Genomic DNA, 20,689 nt, shown 5'->3' on the forward strand with positions numbered 1-20,689 from the left:
AAGTTATTCAGGTTCTTTTTACTAGCATTTCGCTAAGTTTAAGAAAAAGATAAAAATGTTATTCACCATCCTGGCTCGGTCCGTACTGGGAAAAACTGTGCCCTTCGTTGGGTGTACCGCCCTCGGGCGATATCCAAGACCTCGGGCACAGTTTTCCCAATGCGGACCTCCTGGCTGATAAATAACATATATCTATTGATCAATTGTTAGGTTCCTGTCTCGCGTCTTTTAGGATTCTCTATCACTGGACTGTTACGAATCTCCCGCGCACTTTTAGGATTCTCTTTAATTGGACTGTGAGGTACTTATCTTGCGCACTTTTAGGACTCTCTTTTATCAGATTGTTACGTATCTACCTCACGCACTTTTAAAATTTCTTTTATTGAATTGTTGCGTTCCTATCTGGAGCATTTTTAGGATTCTCTATCACTGAATTGTTAGGTGACTATCTTGTGCACTTTTAGGATCCTCTTTCATCTGATTGTTACGTACCTATTTCGCACATTTTTGGATTCTCTTTCATTGGATTGCTTCCTGCCTATGTCGCGCACTTTTAGGATTCTCTTTCCTTGGATTGTTACGTAGCTGTGTCGCGCACTTTAAGGATTTCGTGTTATGGATAAAACGATCCGCAAAGTATTCATCGATTCCTTATCAATGCTGTGTTTCTACAGGTGATTTACGTGGTTCGTCGGCTGAAAAATTTGTGTAACAGTTGCGTCATTCGGCAGAAAAGGAGCTCACAACAACTGTGCCTAACCTCTTTCTTAAAAAATGTTATTTTCGTGGTGTTTTTTGTTTTTGTTGTTTCTTTTTCTTCCAATTTGAATTAAGTCTTTGTTAATTTTGCGAATATAAATGCAAGGCGATAGTTCGAAAATAAATGCTAGGTGATATTTCTTATCCCATTACCACAGCATAACATTTACCGTACCATTTTCTCTCTCTCTCTCTCTCTAAATTTTCCACTTAGCGGGATAACATCGTTTTCAAGCTGAAAAGATTAATTGGAGTGAATACCTTGTGCTTCAGCATTGTCGGATTTTACATTGGTGGATGACTGGAACTTTTCCACAGTGTCAGTCATCAATCAATGCAAAGGATGACAAAAAACTACAACTAACAACCTCACTACAGCCACAGAGATACGTTTATTTTGTAATTTGTACAGCTAGTAAATACTTCATGAACAATCAGTATATCTCAATCCATTCTTACCTGAACAGTTAACCAGCGGTCTTTTTATATAGAGCCCTATTAAGTGGTCGCCTTCATTGCTGCCTTGATTACCAACTTGAATCGATCTGGCGTTTGATTCCAGCAAAACAATAACACTGAATATCTATATCACCGGTTGATCAAAATCTCAAGAAGCAAACAAAAGACAATGCTTAGTGTGCGATAAAAACAATAACTGCACGAGTTTTGTATTTTTCTGCAGGTAGAGTATCTAACAGAAAAATCGGTAGATCTAAGGTATGAATCCTTAGGTAAGTCGAACAAAACTTTCATTTCTGACTTTCAACTAGTAATTTCTTCGGCAAAGGTCGACCCACTCAGCTGGAAGATACCGATATTGTAAAATCTCAGGCTTGAATCCTCTCCTGAGTTTATTTATAATTTTGTCTTTCTACCCTGCTGAAAGAATATTTAGCAGCGTTTTTTAAATATTTCTTTTTCTGCTCAGGCGGTAAAGCAGGTGTCGAAGTTTTAAGTTCTACGGTTTGAACCCTATGCTCTTGACCAAACAGTTTTTTCCTCTGCTCAGCTGATGACGTCATGAGCAATTTTCTTAGGAGATAATTTATTTTGGAATAACACAACATAGACGATTAGTTCGTGTGTATGGTCCCTCTCAAGTTAAGCACTACAAGCTTCAGTCGCCACTACTGAGTTCTGCTGAGACTTAATTGTTTCATTCTTTATTTAAGAAGAACCTGCAATGGCTTTTAGTATTCCCTTGACTTTGAATGCCAAATGTACCAGAGAAAAGAGAAAATACAACCCCCACCTGAATACAGATACCGTATAAAAACGATACGAGCACATCACTGACGAGGTATCAGAGGGTGAGACCGAAGTGTGGGCAATCTGCACTGCACCTCTCCTCGGGACGCAAAAATAAACAAGCACTAAGAGGAGCGCACGAAACTCTCCACCCAGCTAGAATCGCCTTCTCTGGGCTAACTGCATGAGGTTGGAGTCCTCACGTGGGACTAAGATTTTGTTTCTTCTCACACTATCCTATACATGATATCATTTGACTTCTATGATCCAACTTGTCCGCAGAGAGTAAAGTGTATTTCACTGAAACATGATCCTTAAGCTGAAAAAGTAAATGACTTGTGCAGATAGACCTTATAGAATCAGATGATGAATTAAAAACTAAACATCGTAAAGCGTACCGCGAGGCCCATTGGGATAAAACAAATAAAATTACTAGGTAATCGAAAGAGAAGGAAAATCGGTTTAAAAGAAATGCTGCATGGCTAGTTTTTTTCCTTTTGTTTTTTTTTTTTTTTTTGGCTTGGTCAAAGGATAATATGTCAAGGTCACTGATTTTCCTTTTACAAAAAGTTTGACCATCAAATCCGGAACTTGGGTGGAACCTTGGAACATAATTTTTTTGCCCTAGGGAGTGGGATTTGAACAGACCAATCTGCAAAAGTTCTAACCTATGTAATTTGTTAGATCAAAATCTACGAAACGTTGTTTGAGAAATGAATACGTTCGTTATGTGACAAAAATAGAATGGTATAAAGTCAGTGTTGAAACATTCTGCCCGACCTTTTTGCTGCCCCTTTGGTGTGAAATTTTATCTTGCTACTTTTTGAGAACAGATAATTCCATTTACCATGTTGGGAACTGCTGGAGATCCAGTTATTTTAAGGGACTGTTGTACAGCACAGTCTTTCTCCTTTCATGTCACCCATTTGTAAGAAACGATTCAAACCAGCAAGAACTATGATATCTTGTTCAAGTAAGGATCCGATGTGTGATCGGTCTGCCGTAGTTTAACCATAAAATTTTTGATAAAACTGGTCGAAGTCTTATCTTGGCTGTTAGAAACTGTACGATATTTTAAGCTGTCTTCCACGAGCGATTATTAAAACAGCCACAAAATATAACAGTAACATGAGGGATTTCGTGAATCGTTCGGTCACTTTTTCAGTGTCAAAAAGTAAACGATCACCGATAACAATTCAATAAATGATCAGATCGGCTGAGCTGCGCATGACCGTTGATGGAATTCAAGCTTACATTAAAAGGCGCAAAATATTCGCATAAACTCTTATACTCTTCTTTTTCATTTGCATGGGAACTGGAAAATGTCCAGAGTAACACCTTTTTCGGGAAAGAAAGCTTCATTTGAATGATGTTTAGGGTCTAGGAAAGTAAACCGCTTAGTGCAAGCAGGGGTAGCGTGGGAGAGCGATAGGGCTTACAGAATTGTGGAGTCAAATAAAATATCATGGTTCCCTCGTCTTATTTCTCTCCTCGAAAATGAGATTTTGCTTCGTTTACTTTCCGCGATTGATGATGCACCTATCACGCCTATTAGAATTCTCTGCAAGGAAATGTTTTGTTTGTGATCGCGCATCGGGGATAGGTCAATGTGGAATGATTGTGAGAGGTTTATCGTCTTCGATAGTGTCACGGAAAGAACTGAAAAAGGTACATCTTAGGCTCTGCTGGGAATAATTCGCTGATTTAAACATTAAAATGCACTCTCATTCTCATCAATTTTTCTATTTACCTTATAAATATGTAATAATTTTCTGCAACAACACCTTCCAGCGTCATTCTATTAAAAACTTGATCTGAATATTTGCAGCATTAATCAATTTGTTTTGACAAGGAAGCCATCGATTCTGAACCAAATATACCTTGTTCGTGTTTTAAATTCTTATCAGAATCCAACGCGAAAAAACTTCTACTTACCACCGCTTTAAAGTTAAATTTGAAGAAATTTTGTGATGCGAACGTTGTTGTTAATGTTGTTTTTAAACCTTTTAAATGTAAGATTGTTACGTTCCTACCTCGCGCGCTTTAAGGATTCTCTGTCTTTGGATTGTCTTGTTAGTATTAAGAGCCACTTTTAGAATTAATCTTTCATTCGATTGTTACGTACTATGTACCCCGCGCACTTCTGTGATATTCTTTCACTGATTGGATTGTAATGTAAGTAACTCGTGAACTTTTGGGATTCTCATGCATTCATTCCATTGGAACGTTGGTCTTCTGCGATGCTCTAGCGATACTCTGGCATAACAGCCGGCTGCTTGGTAGAGTCTTAGAAGGAAGAGACTGATAAATTGAATTAAAGTACACCTAAACCCAAATTTTTTTCGTTTAACAAAACAAGCGTATTTTTTGGAGTATTTCTGTGCAAAATGTTTTTATTTGCTCAAATCTTCAATTTTCTGTGCCCAGTCAAAATACGGAAAATCGGCCGCCATCTTGCCTCACGACCAAGTTTAAAGAGGAATGGCTCTAGCGGGTAATGTGACGTCAAATCGAGAACACGAAAGTCTGCATTTCACACATTTTCACTTGTTTGGGAAGGTTGTAGTCGATATTGTCCGAAAATATGCCGACCAAGTGTGTTGCAGGAGGATGTAGCAACGTGCGAAATTTGCAAGAGGGTATCGCGCTTCATACATTCCTCATACAATACACCTAGCTAAATTAACACGAATGTTAATAAATACACCTAACGGAAATTAAGGATGAATTACAAGATAATTGCAGTAGTAAATGGGCGGGTTAAATCGCAGGCTTCCCAAGCTCGCGTCTTGAGAAAAAGCGATTATGAAATCGTCACGCGTGGTGTGTCAGACGACTTCTGATAACGGGAAAAACAGTTATGGCAAAGCAAGCCCAAAACGACGGAAATCGCCAAAAACACAACACACTCTCCAGGAACGGGTAAGTTTTATCGATCGTACGTGTAAAATGTTCATATTTTGGAATACTTAATGTTTTAAATGGACCACGTTTTGTTCCCATACTGTTCCTTCTAACGCATTCAAATTCTTAACGGTTCCTCGCGTAACTTAACACCGCATCACACAACGCGTGACGCTTTCATGAAATAATCCTTCGCTTTTCCTTGAGACGTGAGCTTGGGACGCCTGTGCTTACTAATGGGGTTTCTGCCAAATCAGTTTGCGGCCGGACATAGGTAGCTTAGGCGTTTACTCATGGTAATAATGAAACTATTGACCATAGTAGTCTTAGGAGAGAACGAATAGGACGCGTAGAACGAGTTGAATGATTGTAGTGGATGGAAAAGCGAACGCAATAAAAAGAAAAGTGAAAGAGATAGTCTTGAGTGGTTGCTGAACCAGCGAGCGTGGAGATACTCGGAACGCAGTAGAATATTTATTCCGCAACAGGCTCTGAGGCGCCAACCTCCCATTCATTAGAGGTCACTGAGGGCGACAACACTGGGCAAGTAAATTGAAACTTCCTGTTTCGGTTGTAAAGAGAAGATTTCAGTTGCCTTCGTCGCCTTTGAAGTAACCTTAAATTATCTTCTGCGGTTTATACAATGACTTCTGGGACAAAGTTAATGTTAAAGCTTGGGCGTCAGCTATGGCATTAGAGTTTTAATTGATTCATGATCAAAAGTAGTTAAAGCAATCGTTCAATTCATAAACAGTTCCCTTTTATTTAACACTAAAATCTTACGTGATCAGAAAAAACAAGCTCACGGAAACTAGTCTTTGCATTTGTTCCCGTCAGCAGCGTACACCCATGGGGAAAAAATAGTGGACACCAAATAGACCAATCAGAACGTGCACTTTATGTTGATTATGTTATAAAATTCCATCTATCATGGCCTAAACATCTTCGCTGATGGACCCATAATGAAAAAATGACCCTATGATAATATGATTGTGTCTAAATAGCTGTTGAGAGGTGATGTGACTCAATTTTTCTCCCTACAGGAGTTCGTTACCATAGATACCAGTTTCTCTCTTTTCTTACAACTAATAATTTTGTTGCTGGAGAAGCTCTGACGCTTATGAAATGTCCTTTTTGAATATTTGGCTCTCTTATCGTCCGTGTTTTCAAAAATTTAAGAGGTTAGAGAGTACCCAGGCATGAGAAGGGCCTCAACAGAACAGCAGAGTAATGACTTATCTTATGATTAAATATTCGGGATCGAATGATTTAACTCCACAAGAAGCAAAAAGTTAACTAATCCCTTATTACATCTAAACCTTTCCCTTCCAACCTTTTATTCACGCAATAATTCCAAGAGCGATGGACAAAAAAGCCACCCACTTTTGTCTATTTATTTCTTATTTGGTTTTAATGAATCGTTCTGTTTTATTATTTTATTTTCTCTTTTTTTCTTTCTCTCTTTCTTTCACCTTTTTTTGCACAGCACAGAGAAGTTGGACAAACTGCCCCCGAATTATGTCGTATGGCATCACGTTGCGAGGACCGACCTGGGCCAGAAGAAAGAAGACTTTCGGTCAAGCTGGAAGAAATTGCTGTGGCTCATGCTAACCCTTTGCAAGCTGGGAGCATTTTCATCACTCTCAATCAATATCCTGAATTCGCTATAATACAAAGCAGGTCAGTTAAAAAATAAAGAAAACGTCGATATAATCTGTTGTATACAGTGTTATTCTATCATTTTGTGCAGAAATAAAATGATTCTGGGATTCAGTTGGGAAAAAGTCTCAGCGATTTTTTCTTAACGATTCGGTCCCATTACTGTCTCCATTTTGCCACTCACAACTTTGTTTCTCTCCCTTGTATGGGGCGATCATATGAAATTGTGACATTCTGCAATAAAAATAAATAGAGCAAATGAAATCACCGAAAATGGTACCTGGTCTACATTTCTCTGTTTTCGACTCGAGACGGTAAAGTTCATTGCCCAAAGAATCCTATACGTCAGTAGTCTGTTACCACCGTCATAATGCAGTTAAACGCTAGTGCAAAGAGTCAGATTCCTAATCATGGAAAAGTCACTTTGAAGCTTGTTCAGGCCACTTACTGCACGCGATTACAATGTCTTACTATGCTGCCGGAAATTTCGTTGCTGTTTTGTCGACAATGAAAAACCCTTTTATGGTTTCGGTTTCCTCGGTGTCATTGCTTTACTCTCCAAAGCGAAGCCTTATGATTACATGTATCTAAACTCATCCGAAAATTGGTCGATTTATAATAGTAATTAAATGTAAACTACACTACGGTAAAGGTCAGTTTCACTCTGCTTTTATGATAATGAGCAAGACATTTGCTCATCAAGAGTGTACTCTGCCGCGGTGCTAGCGTTTCATTTGGTAATCTAGGAAAAGATAGCCACTTCAAGGCATTAGAAATATTAGGTTAACGAGTGCCACAACTAGACGTATTATTCTCAAGGGAACCCGAAGGCACACACGCTACATACAACAGTTATCGCAAAGTGTTGCGTGACGTGAAAAGTCTCTTCAAAATAAGAACCAATTAGACCTCTACACGTAATTTGAAGGGGCTTCCCCGGACAAATTCCGAGAATAAAAAATTTGAAAATAGCTCGACCAGACTAAATTTTTGTTCTGAGAAGCGTCGGTGCTTGAATTTATCTTGAATTTTCTCTCAGAGATTTGAATACGTTAATCTAGTAAAAGGAAGAACTATGTCACATCATCTTAGAGTGTCAAAACCCGAGCAGAGCTTCCGAGGCATACAATATGAACGGGCTTGAGCCGCAGAAAGGTGCATCAAAGAATAACACTCGGTCAACGATATTTCGCGGCGCAATTTTTGTACTCGTTTTGTTTGTTTTTGCCTTTATTGCCAGGTTTTTGATTAACAAGGGATTTCTATCTAGCAGAGGTAAGCTTTAAGAAAGAGTTTTAACTCGCTAGGCAAAGGATCACCGAAATGTGCAATGGTCATTGGCAAATGATTGCAGATACTAAGTAGCGAAACTGTCGGAAATAGCCCAATAAGTTCTTAAAATTTGTTCTTTGTCTCTAGATTTTCATTTTCGTATATAGGTGGATTACATAACTGAATGAAGGGAAAACTTATAATCAAACTGTGAAGGTGACTTAACAATCGAAAATTAAATTCCTTTGAATGGTGAGCAAAGTGACTCGTAAATGTTTCGCCAAGCATATTTTGAAGTTATTTACAATTTCAAATTGTTTATCCCATCATCGCGTGGTATTTTGATTAAGTCAACAATTCTGGTCTAAACCTCCATTAAGGGTAAGCCATGGTGAATATTTTCTTCTACCCATAATTAGGAAAAGTGACTTACGGCCAATTCAGTGCCAAGGGACGAATGAATCAATTAATCGCAGTGTTATACGATTTGGCTCAGTGACTGTTAATCCTTTTTTTTTATCTATCCGCCAAAACAGATGGAAAAAATGTGACCAGTTCAGTTCTTAGCTGCAGAGAGGAACCAATTTGTGATTCCAACGCCGCTTGCTCAGAGAATCAACAAAATTGTGTTTGCAACAAAGGTTTCCAAGGGGACGGCTTGTCGTGTGCTGATATAGATGAGTGTATCACTGAGACTCACAATTGTAGTAAGCATGCAATTTGCACCAATTTGTTTGGCTCGCACAATTGTAGCTGTCTGACAGGATTCCACGGAGACGGCTGGTCTTGCAAAGACGTCAATGAGTGCAAGACCAGTTCGACGAACTGTAGCGATCGAGCATTTTGCAATAACACAGTTGGCTCTTATAATTGCTTATGTCTCGAGGGATTCCAAGGAGATGGAATGTCATGTCAGGACATCGACGAGTGTAGTGCCAACATTCATAGTTGCAGGGCTTATGCATACTGCAGCAACACCGTTGGCTCGCACGATTGCATTTGTCTTTCTGGATTCCGAGGAGGTGGACGATCATGCATTGACGTTGATGAGTGTAACACAAATATGCACAATTGCAGTGATCACGAGTTGTGCATTAATACTGTTGGCTCGTATAACTGCACATGTCGCCCAGGATTCCGACGAGATGGACGATCATGCCTTGATGTTAATGAGTGTAACACAAATATGAACAATTGCAGTGTTCACGAGTTATGCATGAACACTGTTGGCTCGTATAATTGCACTTGTCGCCCAGGATTTGAGACCAATGAGTATGCGTGCCACGATGCCAATGAGTGCGATGACGGGACTCACAAGTGTGATAAGAATGCAGTATGCACGAATACCTTTGGGTCTTACAAATGAAACTGCAATTCCGGGTTTTCTGGCAATGGGCTAGAGTGTCATGATATCGACGAATGTCGCAGTGGATTTTCTCATGTTTGTGATTTTTATGCGACTTGCAAGAACAGCGTGGGTGCTTATACATGCTCATGCAAACACGGTTTTCATGGAAATGGTCGTAAATGCTTCGACACTGACGAATGCAGAGATGGTAGTCATCCATGTCTCGATCATGCGGTTTGTCGTAACACTGTAGGGTCATACAGCTGCTCTTGTGAAACGGGATATGAGGGAAATGGTTGGGACTGCACAGGTAAGCAATCTATAATCAAAACAGTGACGGTCATGATAAACGAAAATAATTCAAATACTGGAAAATTATAGAAGAACAATCGACGTTTCGGCCATATCACACGGCCTTCATCAGGAAAACTGATGAAGTGACGGTCATATTCTTGGCCTTTTATGTTATTGCATGACCGATAGTTTTGTTATCCCGCTAAAAAGACACTGCCGTTATTCTGTGTAAGTCAATAATTCATAGAGCTTCCATCAATGATCAAATGACGTTATACATACATACATACATATATACGTACATATATTCTATTCGAAAAATAGAATTTGCTATAATTAATTTTCCATCTTATATTAGGAGCTACTAATTGATCGTTCAAAGGCCCTTTTCTTGGATTTTTTCAGCCCTCTAGGTGTGGATTGGACTCAGAGGCCCTGCCAAGGGATATTATTATGATTAGTATCATTTAAGGGCCCCTCCAGGGATTTTGTTGCTACTTTTGCCCTTTCGGGATCCAGAGGCCTTGTTTTGGGATTTTGTTACGGTTTACAGTTGTAGTTAAAAGTGGGCCTTCCCTTTTTTAATGCTTTCCGCATTGCTTCTTTGCAATTGGTTACGCCACTCATATTAACATATTTAGTATTTTTATCTCTTAGTTTTTAGGGTTTGTTTCTTGTATTTTGTCCATTGCTTTCTTTGTAATTAGGTTTTCTGTTATCTTTTTATTAGCACCAGTTCATTAGTCGTTATCTGTAAGTACGTAATCATTAGCACTTCGATCCTATTTAATGCTCTTTTTTTATTTCAAAAATTGTAAATAACTGAAGAAGATCTCTGACCGAAACGTTTTTTTATTAAAGTTTTTTATATTTTTTACCTCAGAAGTTGTCCATCCTCGCAATTGCTAAACTTTCTACGTTCGTGTTTGCTGTGAGGTTTTAGACTGCGAATCTTTATTGATCCTCCTGGCGCGGTGCACCTTTGTTGGCCTGAGAGTTCCACTAACGACTTACGTACATATATATATATTTGACAATTATTCCACGAGCGCGCGTTGGATATGAGATGATAGATATCCAACGAGGCGCGTAGCGCTGAGTTGGCTATAATCATCTCATATCCGACAAGCGCGAGTGGAATAATTGTTTTGTTAAAAAAAACGCTCCCAAGATATTAGACAAATCTTCTGGACTTTATTTTGTAAGAAGAAACCGGATGTTACAATGTACAGATATTAGATTATGGTATATTGGCTCATATACCATAATGGGTAAGCCAATAAAAAGTCTTGAATTGCATTATCCAATGATCCAGTTTTTAATAAATATATATATCGCAAGTCGTTAGTGGAACTCTCAGGCCAACAAAGGTGCACCGCGCCAGGAGGATCAATAAAGATTCGCAGTCCAAACCTCAGAGCAAACACGAACGTAGAAAGTTTAAAAAATTGCGAGGATGGACAACTTCTGACGTAAAAAATAGAAACATTTGATATTTATATATATGTACTCTGCATCACCATAGAAGCTAACAAACAAGTAATCAACTTCCTAGACGTCACATTTAACCTCAGCCAAAACACCCACCAGTCATATACCAAACCTAATACCACACTACAATACGTTCACCCCGAAAGCAACCATCCACCGTCCACCATGAAAAACATCCCCGCCGGAATCGACAGACGCTTATCATCCCTCTCATCCGACAAAACCTCCTTCGACTAAGCCGCTCCCGCCTACCAGAAAGCACTAGACGCCAGTGGCTACAACTATACACTCCACTACGAACCAACGCACACACAAAGACGCAAGAACCGCCAACGCAACAACATCTTCTGGTACAACCCGCCTTTCACCAAGAACACCAGCAGCTAACATCGGACATAAATTCCTCGCGCTGATTGACAAACACTTCCCCAAAGACCATAAGCTCCGCAGAATTTTCAACAGAAACACAATCAAAATTAGTTGCAGCTGCATGGACAATACAAAACAAATAATCGACAACCACAACAAAAGAATCCTCACCTCCCACGTAAATATATCAACAAAGATATATCAACAAAGTTGAAATGGTAAATTGGCCACCGTAATGATTACAAAAGCTGACGTTTCGAGCGTTAGCCCTTCGTCGGAGCGAATAGAGGAATTGTGGGTTCTGTGTGCTTTTCAAGGCAGAAAATGGAGCTACGTTATTGGTGGGTGCATGGCAACGAGAAAAACATGAATAAATTAGTGGAATGAAAAGCGTTCATTGATCCCTGTGGGATTTAGACTGCCGGTTTGAAAGATGAGCTTTTGTTCAAGATTTTTACGGCTTTCTGTGCCACCTAAGTGCAAGGAAAGACCGCAGATTGCCATATGTTGCTTAGAATGATTGGGTAAATTAAAATGTCTAGCGACTGGTTTCGATGTGTCCTTGTCATTCCTTTCCACGTCTCGAAGGTGTTCTCGGAATCGGTCACCTAGTCTTCTGCCTGTTTCGCCGATGTATACCTTTTTGCAATAAGTGCAAGTTATGCAATAGATTACATTAGCGGAGGTGCACGTGAAGTGGTCGGTGATCTTAATGGATCGTTTAGGTCCCGATATTTTATCAGTGTTGTGAATGAAAGGACACGTTTTGCATCGTGCACGAGCGCATTTAAAAGTGCCTGGTTGCTCATTAGTCTGAAAAGAACTTCTGACCAAAAAATTGCCTAAGTTTTTGTCGCGTTTGAATGAAATGAGCGGAGGCTGCGAAAAGATAGTGCCTGTCTCTGGATCGTTTTGAAGTAATTTAAAGTTTTTAAGAATGATGGATTTAACTGAGTGGTTGTGAGGGTGAAACGTGAGAGTGAATGGAATGCGGTCGGAATCTTCTTTATGCGACGTTTGTAGTGCTGAATGTCGGTCAATAAGTTGAGCGCGGTAGTAACCCGCTTGAACGACGGAAACAGGGTAACCACGTTCATCGAAGAACTGGCACATTGACTCTGATTTGTGGTGAAAATCAGAGTCATTACTACATAAACGACGAAGTCTTAGAAACTGAGAAAAAGGAATGGAATTCTTAACGTGAGATGGATGAGAAGACGAATATAACAAGTAATTATGAGAGTCTGTAGGTTTGTAATACACACTAGTGCATAAACCGTTACCTTCAATTGAAACTTTGACGTCTAAGAAGGATAAAGAATTGTCAGAAATTTCCCAAGTATATTTCAGAGCCGGGTGAAAAGAATTGACTGCAGTTATGAATTGAGTGAGCTCCTCTCTGGTAGAGGAGGTAGCGCCGATACAGTCGTCGATGTAGCGACCGTAGAGTTCAGGTTTGGACCCGTTGTATTGGCTGAAAAATTGGTGTTCGACAAAACCTACAAAAAGATTCGCATAGCTAGGTCCCATTTTGGTGCCCATGGCTACACCATTGGTTTGTTTGAAGAAGTTGTTTCCGAATGAAAAACAATCGAGTGTGAGCACTAGTTCGGCTAAGCGTAGTAGTGTTGCAGATTTAGGTTCCTTAACAGTACGTTGATCAAAAAAATGTTTAAGGGCCAGAAGGCCTTCGCCATTAGGAATGACAGTGTAAAGAGACGTAATGTCCATTGTGAAAAGGAGTTTGTTTTGGCCAAGGAAATTAAAGTCTTGAAAAATTTGAAGAGCGTGTTGGCTGTCTTTAATATATGATGGTAAAGTTTTGACGATGGGAGCCATAATTTTGTCTAAATAGCTGAAGATAAGTTCGGTAGGGCAACTGCAAGCCGAGACAATGGGCCGACCCGGGTTGTTAGGTTTGTGAATTTTAGGTAAAAAGTAAATACGAGAAGTTCTAGGAGTGGTTATGATGAGATTCTTTGCTGTGGCCGGCAATTCTTGTTTAGTTATGAGTTGGTTGATCGTATTCTTGACGGAGTTTTGATTGCTGGCAGTGAGGTCTTTGTCGATCTTTTGATAAAAAGAGGTGTCAGAAAGTTGCCGCAAAGCTTCTTTTTGGTAGAGGTCGGTGCGCCAAACAACGACTGAGCCGCCCTTATCGGCCGCTTTGATAACTATGTCTTTGCGTTTTCTAAGACTTTTTAGAGCCGACCACTCTTCAGAAGAGAGATTAGAAAATTTGGTAATACGTTTGAAATTGAGTTTGTTGATATCGTGGCGGCATTTTTTGATAAAAAAGTCTAATGATGCGAATTGGCCCTCTGGGGGAGTCCATTTAGACTTTCGAGTCTGAAGTGTTTCGAAAGTGTCTTTGTTCGAGGTGTTAGAATCATCCTCTTTGTTGTGAAAAAAGGCTTTTAATTGAACGCGGACGGCATTTTTTGATAAAAAAGTCTAATGATGCGAATTGGCCCTCTGGGGGAGTCCATTTTAGTTAAAAATCTTGAACAAAAGCTCATCTTTCAAACCGGCAGTCTAAATCCCACAGGGATCAATGAACGCTTTTCATTCCACTAATTTATTCATGTTTTTCTCGTTGCCATGCACCCACCAATAACGTAGCTCCATTTTCTGCCTTGAAAAGCACACAGAACCCACAATTCCTCTATTCGCTCCGACGAAGGGCTAACGCTCGAAACGTCAGCTTTTGTAATCATTACGGTGGCCAATTTACCATTTCAACTTTGTTGATATATCCAAATTATTTCGTTACTCCCACCGACGCAGCCCCAAACAGTTTCTTTCGAAACTATCAGCCTTTATTATTGTAGTGACCTGTTGTAGTCACACTCAGGCAACGTTTATAAATAGAGGGAGGCGGCAAGCGAGCAGACTAATTAAGGCTATTCTTCTTAAGTTCAACAATAGCATAATAAGGCTCGCAAACCCTATCCGGAGTCAGAAATCGCTTTCTACAGTTTGCGAATGAGCGTAACGCTCATCACTTTCTCCTCCAATTCATCAAGTCCTCTCAGCATGTTCTCGACACTTTCAACCACAGAACGATAATTCTCCATTACAGAAGACAAATCTTGTTGTTCTGGTAAACATGCAACTGTCTCTTGCAATTTGATTTTCTTTGCTTTTAGTTCCTCCAATAAATCGAGGCGTTCATCGCAGATGTAATCTAGGATTTCACGCTTTCGATCCATGCTAGCAGGAATTCTTGAAATGAAGGTTTTTTTCGCGCGCGCTCTTAAATAACCGCTGTGAAATATCCTCCCACAATTGGTTTCTCGCACACGTTTATCACTTTGTATATAATTTGTGGGTAGAAGTATTTTTTGCAATTGATGAGCACATTGTTTTTCAATCCTTGCGTCAATGTCGCTTTTCGGGCCCTGTCCGAAAAGCGACATCACTCAAACGTAAGAAGGTGTGAAATCACACTTTCTTTGTTCCTGAGGCTTAACAACAACAGCGTTATTTCTTTTTCAATCCTTGCGTCAGTAGTTGAAAAAAGACACGCACGCAGTTTTCTTTCTCTTCTTTTCATGAATAGGTAATTTCCAGGATCAGTTTTTTTGCCTGCCCTCTTTCAAAGTGTAAAATGCAATAGTTAATAACACTCTCATTTTAAAGACACCCTTTAGCATTGCAAAGTGTAAGGCTAAAAGCTAATTCTTTGTGATTTAGTGGTTTTCCTAATTTGTAGGTAGAAGTATTTTTTTGAACTTGATGAGCACATCGTTTTTCCACATTGTCGTCTGTCGCTTTGCGCGCGTTTATTTTACATTCCTTGCGTCTGTGGTGGGAAAAAGAACGCACGCAGTTTTCTTTCCTTTCTTTTCTTAAAGAGGTAATTTCCAGGACGACCAGTTTTTTTTTGCCTGCTCTCTGTTTATTCTAAAACGGCTTCGCGTGGGCAAAACAAAAACAACTTTAAAACAAAACAAGTTTAACGCGAATGGAAAAAAATGATCGCTCTCAGCTTTCCGAGAACGCTTACTCGCAATAACATGACTGGAATAAATCACTTTTACCCATGAAATACCTCGCAAACTTTTATATTTATTTATTTACTGTGTACTGGAGTGGAGCATTACACGTTAGGACTCTATCGCAAGCGACAAGCTTACACCATGATTACAACTCGAATCGCGTAGTGTGAATCAACCTTCGTGAATCATGTCGCGTCCTTCCGACAGGCGCGTCATGTCGAGGTACTGACATTACTAATTCACCCCCTGCTAATCTGTCTTTGTTTTCCCTAGTAGGCTCCCGTGGGGAACCAAAATGTCATCATTAAAAATTTGCGGACTAGAGCGAAGTTAACCCGAGTCTAAGTTCGCGTCACCGAACAGAAAAATCCCAAAAGACAGACAACAAAAGCTTCATTGTCTTAAAAAATCCTAACCAAAACAATAGGCAAAGTTTGATACGCTTGCTTGTTCGGATCTCTGATTGGCCCGTGCAGTTCTTGTGACCAGAGGCGCAACTACAGACTAAACCAAGGAAGGAAGCCACGTCACTGATACATAACTAAGGACGAAGGACTCTTTCCGGTAAATCAAAGTCCAAACCATTTCGTGTCTGTAGGGCATTTTAATAAATACGGAAAAGAAAAGTATAGTCAGTTTATCTTTTTTTTCGTTTTACTAGAGGAGGACAAATTAACTCAAGACGCCCTTGAAGCAATCTTAATTGCTGAATGTAAAAGTAGTTTTTTCAAGCGACGAAATTAGCTTTGGAGTTAGCGATACTTCCTTCCCAAACGCGATGCTAATCATGGCTGAAAAAGAACTCAGTGACCTTAATATTTTAAGGCATTAATATTTCCCTAAAGTGTTGTTCATTTGAAGACTTTGTTTTGAAATCGTTCCATTTGAAAAATTTTCAACACAAAGCTACGCAACTTTTGCTGGTAAATTGTAGTAAACAACAAACAAGAATCTGTAAATGACTATGAATATATTTAACTTATTTTCACTATTTGTTAGCTAAGTTGATAGAGCACTGCACCGGCATCGCAATAAAATATTTGAAACCAGGCGCTCACAATGTAAAAATTTACTGCCTTGCTACTTTATCTCTAAAAACTCATCTATTAAAAAAAAGTTTTTCTTAAATGTTTGGTACTTATTTTCAGAAACTGTCCACACCGATTACGAAATCTCAAGTGGGATTCCGTTTTTCTTGGTGAACTAGGCGACTCATGCTCAGTGGTGAAAGTGTTCCCTTTTCTCCAAATAGGTGGTTCTCACAAATGCGTAGTAGATTCTGCTTTAATCCGTTGTGTACTGGAATCCACAGCCAGAAAATTGCGAAGCCTTCTTAAAATCAAATTTTTCTATTGCATTAGAAGAAAAACTACGGAAAATATTAAAATTCTTCTTAGGCCACGAGAAGACACAAATAGCTTACACTGTAAGTATCCCGGAGAGCTCCCCACAATTTCTTCTAATTTCATTAGAAGAAATTGTATGGACCTTTTTAGCGCTAGTCGAGGCGCGGCGGGTGTTGTCACGTATGATTCTTACGAGGTGTTTTTCCCGACACTCTTCTGACAGAAGAATGTCACATAATGAAAGCAAACCAGAAACGATTGAGGAAGAACTACGGCTTGCACATTTCATCAAGTTCATTGAAACGAGGATTGAATTTCCTGCACATCAACAGCTCATTTGCATTTTGAAAAAAGATCAGTTAGCGACATAATTATGTCAGAAGTTATGAAGGATTTTAAAGATAAAGAAAAACGAAAAGAGCGAGTTATCAAAATATGAAAAAACACTCCAGAAGAAACAGACAGAGAAAAAAATGGAGAAAGAGGAAACAAGGGAAGCGAATGCCGAATTCAACGAATAAAAATGTTCAACCTTCTTTCAGTGATTGATTGTAAATATCTTGAATCAATGGTGCTAATTCGGGTGCAAATTGCTTCAACAATTTGTTCGATATTCCATCTGTTCCCACCGCTTTATGTATGGACAATTTGCGCAAGTCAGATGAAACTCCCTCTAAGGAAACAAGCAACTCTGGTTGAATTACGTTGGGCGGAGTTTGGATTGGCGTCAAACCTTCGAACTCTTGGGTTATGCTAGTGAAGAAATCATTAATTTGAGTAGGTATTTCTGCAGGACTGGTGATGACGTCACTTAGGAATTGATGGTACCATTCATGTTTACCAGATGTGACTTGCCCCGTCAGAGATTTGATGTCTTTCCACCATTTCTTGGGGTTAGTTTCAGCCAGACCTTTCACTTTGTTATTGTAATAGGAGCACTTCGCTGTTTTAACAGCCCCTTGGACTCTATTCCGCCAGAGTCTATAAATTGGTGAATCTTTCCCAAATTTAATAGATGCTGCTTGTCGCTTCTCGATCATAGATTTCAGTTTCACTGTGAACCAAGGCTTATCATATACATGGATTTTCACCGTTATCCATAGAAAAAAGGTTTTAATAGCTGAACTAAGCTCTTTAGAGAATAACTCGAACTTTGAAGTACATGAGGCGGCATTGTAAATTTCAGCCCAATCCTTAGTCGTAATCCAGGATCCAAACTGTCTCCAGTTGCTCGCGCGGTTCTCTCTTCTATAAACTTTTTTTTATAGAATCGTGTTGAGATATATGTTTGACAGTTGAGCGCGCTTGGATGGTATAGTGGTCCGATGAACCAAGCTTAGGTAGCTTCTGAAGATCGAAGGTATGAGGTCTATTAGTAAAAAACCAGTCAAGTATCCCAGAGTCTCTTGTGTTGAATTTGACTAGTTGTTTCAAGTGATTAGGTCCAGAAGTTGAGTCGGGGCGCAGGCCGGTTGAAGTCGGATTGAAATCGCCAGTTAAAATAACCATCGTTAAAATACCATCTTCGTTTTAGACCAGAGGCTCTTCGTTTCACACCAGAGGGTCTTTGTTTTAGACCCGTGGGTCTTCGTTTTAGACCTGTAGGTCTTCGTTTTAGATCTGTGGGTCTTCGTTTTAGACCCGTGAGTCTTCGTTTCAGACCACAGGGTCTTCGTCTTAGGCCTGTGGGTCTTCGTTTTAGACCAGTGGATCTTCGGTCTTCGGTCTTCGTTTTTGGGTCTTCATTTTCGACACACCCTGTTTACAAAGCGTATCTCGAGGTTTCCCTGTTCCCATTTCGTTGAAAAGGAGGTTATAATTACTTCGCCTAAGAGATCACATCCTTGTAAACAATCACCATCAGGAGGTGTTGACCATCCTGCCAAGTTATTGTGAGAGGGATGCAACAATTTCAGGACTGCAACCCCTTTTGTGATACAGCAAACATGGAGGGTAAGAGGATATTATGTTAGATTGAGTTTGCGCCGGTGGATGTATACATTTTCGACTAACTGACGGCACTGTCAATCAGCGCATTTTACCCAACTTTAAAATTTGATTGCACACATCTAAGAGAATGGACAATCGAGAACTTTTAGAAAAGGCATATAAGAAGATTTTCAAGGTACTTTCAGTGGATCCCAATTGCCCGCTCAGTAACATCATTCCGAAGAAGAAATAAAAAAAATTACCAACTCAGAAACAAAAGTGCTCATCGCCCGGATATAAATACTGACAGATTTAAGAATGTTTTTGTAAATAGGCTTCTTTTTAAATATAATATCTGATCTTTCTATTATTTGTATATAGTATATCATGTATTTTTATCTTTCTATTATTTGTATACTGTATGTATTATGTATTTTTAGACTCCTAACTGCTGATGTAACTTAAGATATGTCCTTTTATTTTAGGAGGAATAAAGATGCATTGATTGCTTGGTTGATTGATTGATTGAATCGCAAATCCGGCCAGAATATAGGTTCCGTGTAGCCTCTTGTTGAAAAAGAGTTGTGGGTGTCTGACTATCATGTAGACAGTCATGGAAAATAGTTGCGATTGATGAGGTGAATTGTCAATACAGGAGGCGGCGTGGCCGAGTGGTTAGGGTGCTGGACTTGTAATCTGGTGTCCCGGGTTTAAATCCCCCACCCTGCCACTCACTGGATTTGTTCTCGGTTGCCCCTCTTTCAAATCCTCAGCTGCGCTCTGTAAATTGCCCACTGGTCTGCCCCTGCCGGTGGGGATTTTTAAGCACTTAGTTACATTGTGGCTGAAAAGCCCCTTAGAGGGAGCTTCAATTTACGTATTTATTTATTTATTTAAAACATGAGCTTCCAGTTTTAAGTCTCAGGGAGAATTTACGACTCACAATACACAGTTGATTAGATCAATGTTTTTTTTTTATTTTTCAATTGAACTGATTCGTATTACAATGAACTCAGGACATTGATTGGATATCATGAAAATGCTTTCATCTTACGGAGAGTTAAATCTCCAAATCGTTTGCATGAGCCACAGCTATTTCTTTCAGCTCGACTACGTTGCCATCGCCGGTCCTGACAATGCGATGTTCTACAATATGGTTTTGGGGCAGTGTGACCGGCTGCTTTGTTCTATGCGAAAAAAAAAAAAAGGAAAGAGAAATGGAAACTGAGCAAAGGAAAAATACGAACCAAAACCAAACAAATAATAATGTCACTAATGATAATAATGAGGAAAGAACAAGCGTATATCTGCTTTCATGAGTGTTGGGTGTTTTGACTTCCTTCGCAAACATCACTTCTATAACTTTGCCATTGATTTCGTCGTTATAGTTCAGCAATTACTTTCACCATTAATAGCTATTCCATACATCACCCTTGGCTTTATTGCGTGAAGAAAAAGTACGAAAAAGGGGTTTGAGTTCTACAGAGGATAAGTTAACTTTTTGTTACTTGTGGAGTTTATTCATCCGCGAATCCCAAATATGATAATGAATTTTAGGAAAAATTAGTGTGTGTCGTCTTCAGCTTCTTTAATTTTGAAAAAGCAAAAGAGAAGATGTAAAGATTCCAAAGGGCCTTTAACAACCATCCAACCTCATCCAGAAACAAAAGTCTTACTTGTAAGTAGTGTGAAAGTGGCATCTGTGGTAACCACCACCTTTGAGCAGAAGGAACATAGTCACATCGCCTTTCAACAGCCCTTCAGAGACAGTCATTTTTTCGAAGGAAGGGTCCCAGCCAGTTGTCTCCTTTTTCATTATGGGTCCGTCAGCAGGAAAGTTTACGCCGTGAAACATGGATGTGTGTACAAAGCAATCGCCCACGAGTCTGTAAATTGAGGTTAAAAAAACAGAACGATGCTTTAATGCTTAATTTAATCATTTCCGCTACGACGTTTTCCAGTTTTAGTCCATTTACTCTCAAGTATCATCTTAATTTTTTATGTTTTGCCATTAGGTTATAAGGATTAAACACCTTTAAAACTGCAGTAGCCTGCATATTCTTAGGCCA

The 20,689-nt window shown here is 39.4% G+C and overlaps 1 protein-coding gene and 1 pseudogene across 2 annotated transcripts in view; one reads left to right on the forward strand and one right to left on the reverse strand.

Moving 5' to 3' along the window:
• Nucleotides 1-7,512: 7,512 nt before the first annotated feature.
• LOC111342384 (uncharacterized) lies at nucleotides 7,513-11,894 on the forward strand (annotated as a pseudogene). Its single transcript, XR_015992808.1, has 2 exons — nucleotides 7,513-7,845; nucleotides 8,379-11,894. The product of XR_015992808.1 is annotated as an uncharacterized LOC111342384 (transcript).
• A 7,682-nt stretch (nucleotides 11,895-19,576) lies between these two features.
• Nucleotides 19,577-20,689, reverse strand: part of LOC148741231 (GFP-like fluorescent chromoprotein amFP486) — a 7,205-nt gene continuing 6,092 nt past the window's right edge. The window contains exons 4-5 of the mRNA XM_088737111.1: nucleotides 20,297-20,506; nucleotides 19,577-19,807 (exon numbers count right to left, since the gene is read on the reverse strand). Coding sequence (XP_088593237.1) covers nucleotides 19,681-19,807; nucleotides 20,297-20,506 — 337 coding nt within the window. The 3' untranslated portion in view covers nucleotides 19,577-19,680. The remainder of the gene's footprint in view (nucleotides 19,808-20,296; nucleotides 20,507-20,689) is intronic.

This window comes from Stylophora pistillata, chromosome 1 (genome assembly GCF_964205215.1).
Source record: "Stylophora pistillata chromosome 1, jaStyPist1.2, whole genome shotgun sequence".
Taxonomy (NCBI): Eukaryota; Metazoa; Cnidaria; class Anthozoa; order Scleractinia; family Pocilloporidae; genus Stylophora; species Stylophora pistillata.